Consider the following 4379-nt stretch of genomic DNA (forward strand, 5'->3'; position numbering starts at 1 on the left):
ATAAATAATTTTTTCTTAAAAATAAATATTTATGATTTTGTGTATAATAAATAATTATATTTTTAATAAAATTTAATTAGTTTTAGATGCATAAAATCAGTCATTACTTGTTTAAAATTAAATATAATTTAAGAATTCCTTTATTTTAATGTGTAATAAAATTGTGAAATATAAGATTTATTAATAATAAAATATTATATTTTTTTATAACCATTAAATGTAAATTTAAAGGCAGATATTTCTGCTGCACAGAAAGAATTTAAGTTGGTAATCTTGAACAACAAAAGATTATATTATAATTTTTTAACAAATTTTAAATCATTAATTAAAATTTATTAAAAAATAGAAAAAAATGAGAAATATTAATTAAATTATAAATGATAATAGTTAAATTAAGAGTAAAATTTATATTATTATTTTTACTTTTTTAATAAATTTAATTAATTATTAAAAATGTATTTAAATGACACGGTACTTCGAAGTAATCATTATTAAGTTACAGTTAGAAAATATCTGAATCCAATTTGCAGAATAAATAGTAAAGAATGACCATAAACTCAAAAGTCTTCCTCTCACAGTCTCACTGTGAGCAAGTGTTGAAGGAGAAAAAGCTTAACTTACATGATAGATCAGAGTTCAAAACAATACTAAAATGCAGGAGTTAGGGAAACATACAGTGTCATGCCTCTCTGATTTGGTTATCAAAGTAGCTGACACAATCCGCAGTGTCCCAAAAGAAATTCAGAGCATTAAAGGTGATCTAAATCGCATTCAAGCCTCTATAGTAACTGCAGCTAAAGAAGACCAAGATGTGATGAAGGAGATGAAAGAAACTGTTTTCAGCATAGAAGACATCATTGATGACTATGAGAGTTCTAGAGGATGGGAGTTTCATGATTTTGGATGTACAACTTTGCCACATGAGACTGCAGACTTGGTGAAATCTATGATGATTCATTTGGAAATAGCATGGAAGATTAAGAGTGTTAAGTCACAAGTTGAAAAGATTGAGGCAGCACAAGCAAGAAAGAAAGCAGAAGCTGCATCCAAAATCAAGCCTTCTTTGGAGCAAACAACAAGCCATTACAAAGGAAACACAGACCTCTCATGGAAGAATCTTAGGGAGCTTCCTCTTCACATGGAAGCAACTGAAATTGTAGGCTTGGAAGACCATTTTATGAAATTTTGTGACTGGTTGGAAGATAAACAACCAAAGTGTACTGTCATCACTGTGGTAGGAATGGGAGGGTCGGGAAAAACCACTCTTGCTAGGAAAGTCTTTTATAACTGTGAGGAGACTAGGAGCTTTGAGTGTGAAGCATGGATCACGGTGTCGAAGTTTTCCGACAGAGAAGAAATGTTGAAGGATATGTTGAGGCAGTTTAATAAACGAAAGCCTCGTGGAGAAATGTCAAGGGAAGAGTACTTGAAGAAAACGAGGTATGTTGTTTTCTTTGATGATGTGTGGAGAGAACAATTTTGGGAGGAAATTAAATTTTCTCTAGAGAATAAAAACCCTGGAAGCATGATAATTATCACAAGCAGGAATAAGAAAGTTGTGAACACTTGTATGAGATCTTGTTCTGGTACAGTTGAAGTGCTTGAAATGGAACCTTTAACCAGAGATGAATCTTTGAAGCTGTTCCATAAAACGGCATTCCTAAATGACCCTGAGGGTCCAGAGAGACACAGGGATATATCTTGTATGATTGTTGAAAAATGCGTGCATTCACCACTAGGAATTTTGGCCATTGGTCGCGAAGTTGCTGCTGATAGAAAATTTCCATTGGAATGGGAAAGGCATATTAAAAAAAATGCAGACATGACAAAAATACTAAAACTAAGTTATGATGATTTGCCTGAATATCTTAAACCATGTTTCTTGTATTTTGGAATGTATCCTGAAGATCATGAAGTAAGATCGGAGAGATTAATTCGGCAGTGGATAGCAGAAGGGTTTATAATATCTGAGAAGAGGAAAACGTTGGAGGAAGTAGCCAAAGAGTATTTACAAGAGTTGATTGATAGAAGTTTGGTGCAGGTGTCTTCATTCAACATTGATGGCAAAGCTAAAAGTTGTAGCATTCATTACCTTGTACGTTCTATGATCCATAGAATATTCGAGGATTTAAGTTTTTGCCAGTTCATTGGTGAAGATAGCAGGTTAGACAAGGAGGATATAATTCGGCGCCTATCAATAGCAATCAGTTCAGGAGGAGGATTAGATGTATTAACAAACTCTGCTTCATCTACTGATTCAAAGGAAAGGATTGTATATTCATTCATGAGGTCCTTGTTGCTTTTCACCAAAAAAGAATTAGATGTTTCTGAATACACAAGGAGAATCTTTATGAAATGCACACAATTGAAAGTACTTGACTTTGAAAATTCTCTGTTGCGTGATGTTCCTGACATTATTGGAAATTCAATCAAATTGAAGTATTTAAGTTTCAGGAATACTAATGTAAGAAGTCTTCCATATTCCATTGCAAAGCTGGAGAACCTTGAGACTTTGGATCTAAGGCAAACACAAGTGAAAATGATACCCAATGAGGTTAGCAAGCTTAGAAAGCTACGACATCTTTTAGGGGATGATATATCTTTGATTCAATTGAATGATGGTATTGCAGACATGAAATTCCTACAAACACTATATAGCATAAAAATAGATGATGATGGTGATGGATTGAAGCTAATTGAAAAGCTAGGAAAGCTAGAGCAAATAAGGCATTTGGGATTGAGTAATGTTATGAAAGAACACGGAAGCGCAATATGTTCCTCGTTGAATAAAATGCAAGACTTGGAGAAGCTACACATTGTTGCAAAGGATGAAAATGAAATTGATTTACAAAGTATGGAAAAGCGATCTAATCTTCGAAAGCTACACCTGCAAGGGAAGTTAAGTAGAGTACCAGAATGGATTCGAGAGCTTCAAAATTTTCATCAGTTGGTCTTGTCCATGTCCAAGTTAGCTAATGATCCGTTGCTTTTGCTGACAAATATTTTAAATTTGAGGTCCCTCTCGATTATCCATGAAGGTTATGAAGGTGCATGCTTGCATTTTCATGATGGAGGATTTCGCTATCTAGAGGAGCTAGAACTTGGATCTTTACATAGCTTGAAGTCCATCACTATTGACAGCAAATCACTGCCATCACTGAAAAAGATCAAGTTAAGGGATATCCCTCAATTGAAGGAGGTACCCTCTGGCATCAAACATTTGAAGAATCTTGAAGATCTCAATATTGAAAAAATGAAAGCTGAATTTGAGAGTATGATTGGTGATTACTTGAGACAAGAGCACTCTATCATCCAACATGTGCTCCGTGTAATAGTTAATGGCAAGCTTGTTAAGGATGAGAAACCTCAGAAATAAAAGGTAAGTTTTTCATACTTGATATCTACCACATGATAATATTTTTTTGTTTAGGGTGCATTTGGATATATAGGCATATAGCTTAATTAAGTACTTATTTAATAAGTTCTTTTTAAATGATAACTTATGACATAAATTTAATTGTGAAACTTATTAGAATAAGTTGAACATAACTTATTTTGAAAAATTATACCAAGAAACTCATTGAAATTAGCTAAAAGGAGGTCATGAGAATCATAAATTATTTTCAAAAGTCATCTAAACATGTTCAGTCATAAAACACTGTAATATTTATCTAATTCCTAAAACATTTTCCTTATTTTTGCCTCTCTTTCTATTTTTCTGTTTTAATATTTTAAAATTATTCTACACTACTAATTAGAAACAATAAATTAAGATATTTCAAGGCATTGTCCCGGTTTCCCTTGAGTTTTGTAGTTGCAAACTTTCATTGTAAATAACCTTGCATTTGTAACAAGGCTTTGTAATCATATTGTGCTCTGAATTGGTTGGTGCTAGGTAGGCTACTGGTGATATGGAAATTCAGATTCTCCATGATGGCATTTTTCTATTCTTGCTGTGGCACTTAGTCCCCAAATAAAGAGACTACATGGAGTTGTCTTTCTTTAATAAAGGAGGAAGAAGCCTTTAAATGAACGAGTGATTCAAGAAATTTCCTTTTTGATTAAACTCATTTGTGGTGTATCATTAATGCTAGACGTTATGACTTTGTAATCCTTTATGCCTTTCCTTTTTGGAATGAGAAAACAAAAGTTTCATATAATTTATTCGCTTTTATAATTTTTCCTTGCTTATTTAATTCTATTTTTCTGTGAAATTTTCCTCTCTATCTACTCGTTGTCTTGTGGATATGTTCATTCATTACACCAGAATTCCCAAGAGAGTCAGAGACGTGGGTGTTACCTAAAGTTTCTCCTTAAAAATCCCATCTCCTTCAGGGTAATTAATAAGATTAATTTCACAGCAACAGTAATTAACGTAC

The 4379-nt window shown here is 32.9% G+C and overlaps 1 protein-coding gene across 1 annotated transcript; it reads left to right on the plus strand.

Moving 5' to 3' along the window:
* Positions 1-555: 555 nt before the first annotated feature.
* LOC113855405 (disease resistance protein RPM1-like) lies at positions 556-4152 on the plus strand. Its single transcript, XM_027487039.1, has 2 exons — positions 556-3379; positions 3896-4152. The coding sequence occupies exon 1, from the start codon at positions 653-655 to the stop codon at positions 3374-3376; it is 2724 nt and encodes a 907-aa protein (XP_027342840.1). The 5' UTR covers positions 556-652; the 3' UTR covers positions 3377-3379; positions 3896-4152.
* The last annotated feature ends 227 nt before the right edge of the window (positions 4153-4379 follow it).

Source organism: Abrus precatorius, unplaced genomic scaffold, assembly GCF_003935025.1.
Source record: "Abrus precatorius isolate BTA unplaced genomic scaffold, Abrus_2018 Scaffold11, whole genome shotgun sequence".
NCBI lineage: Eukaryota > Viridiplantae > Streptophyta > Magnoliopsida > Fabales > Fabaceae > Abrus > Abrus precatorius.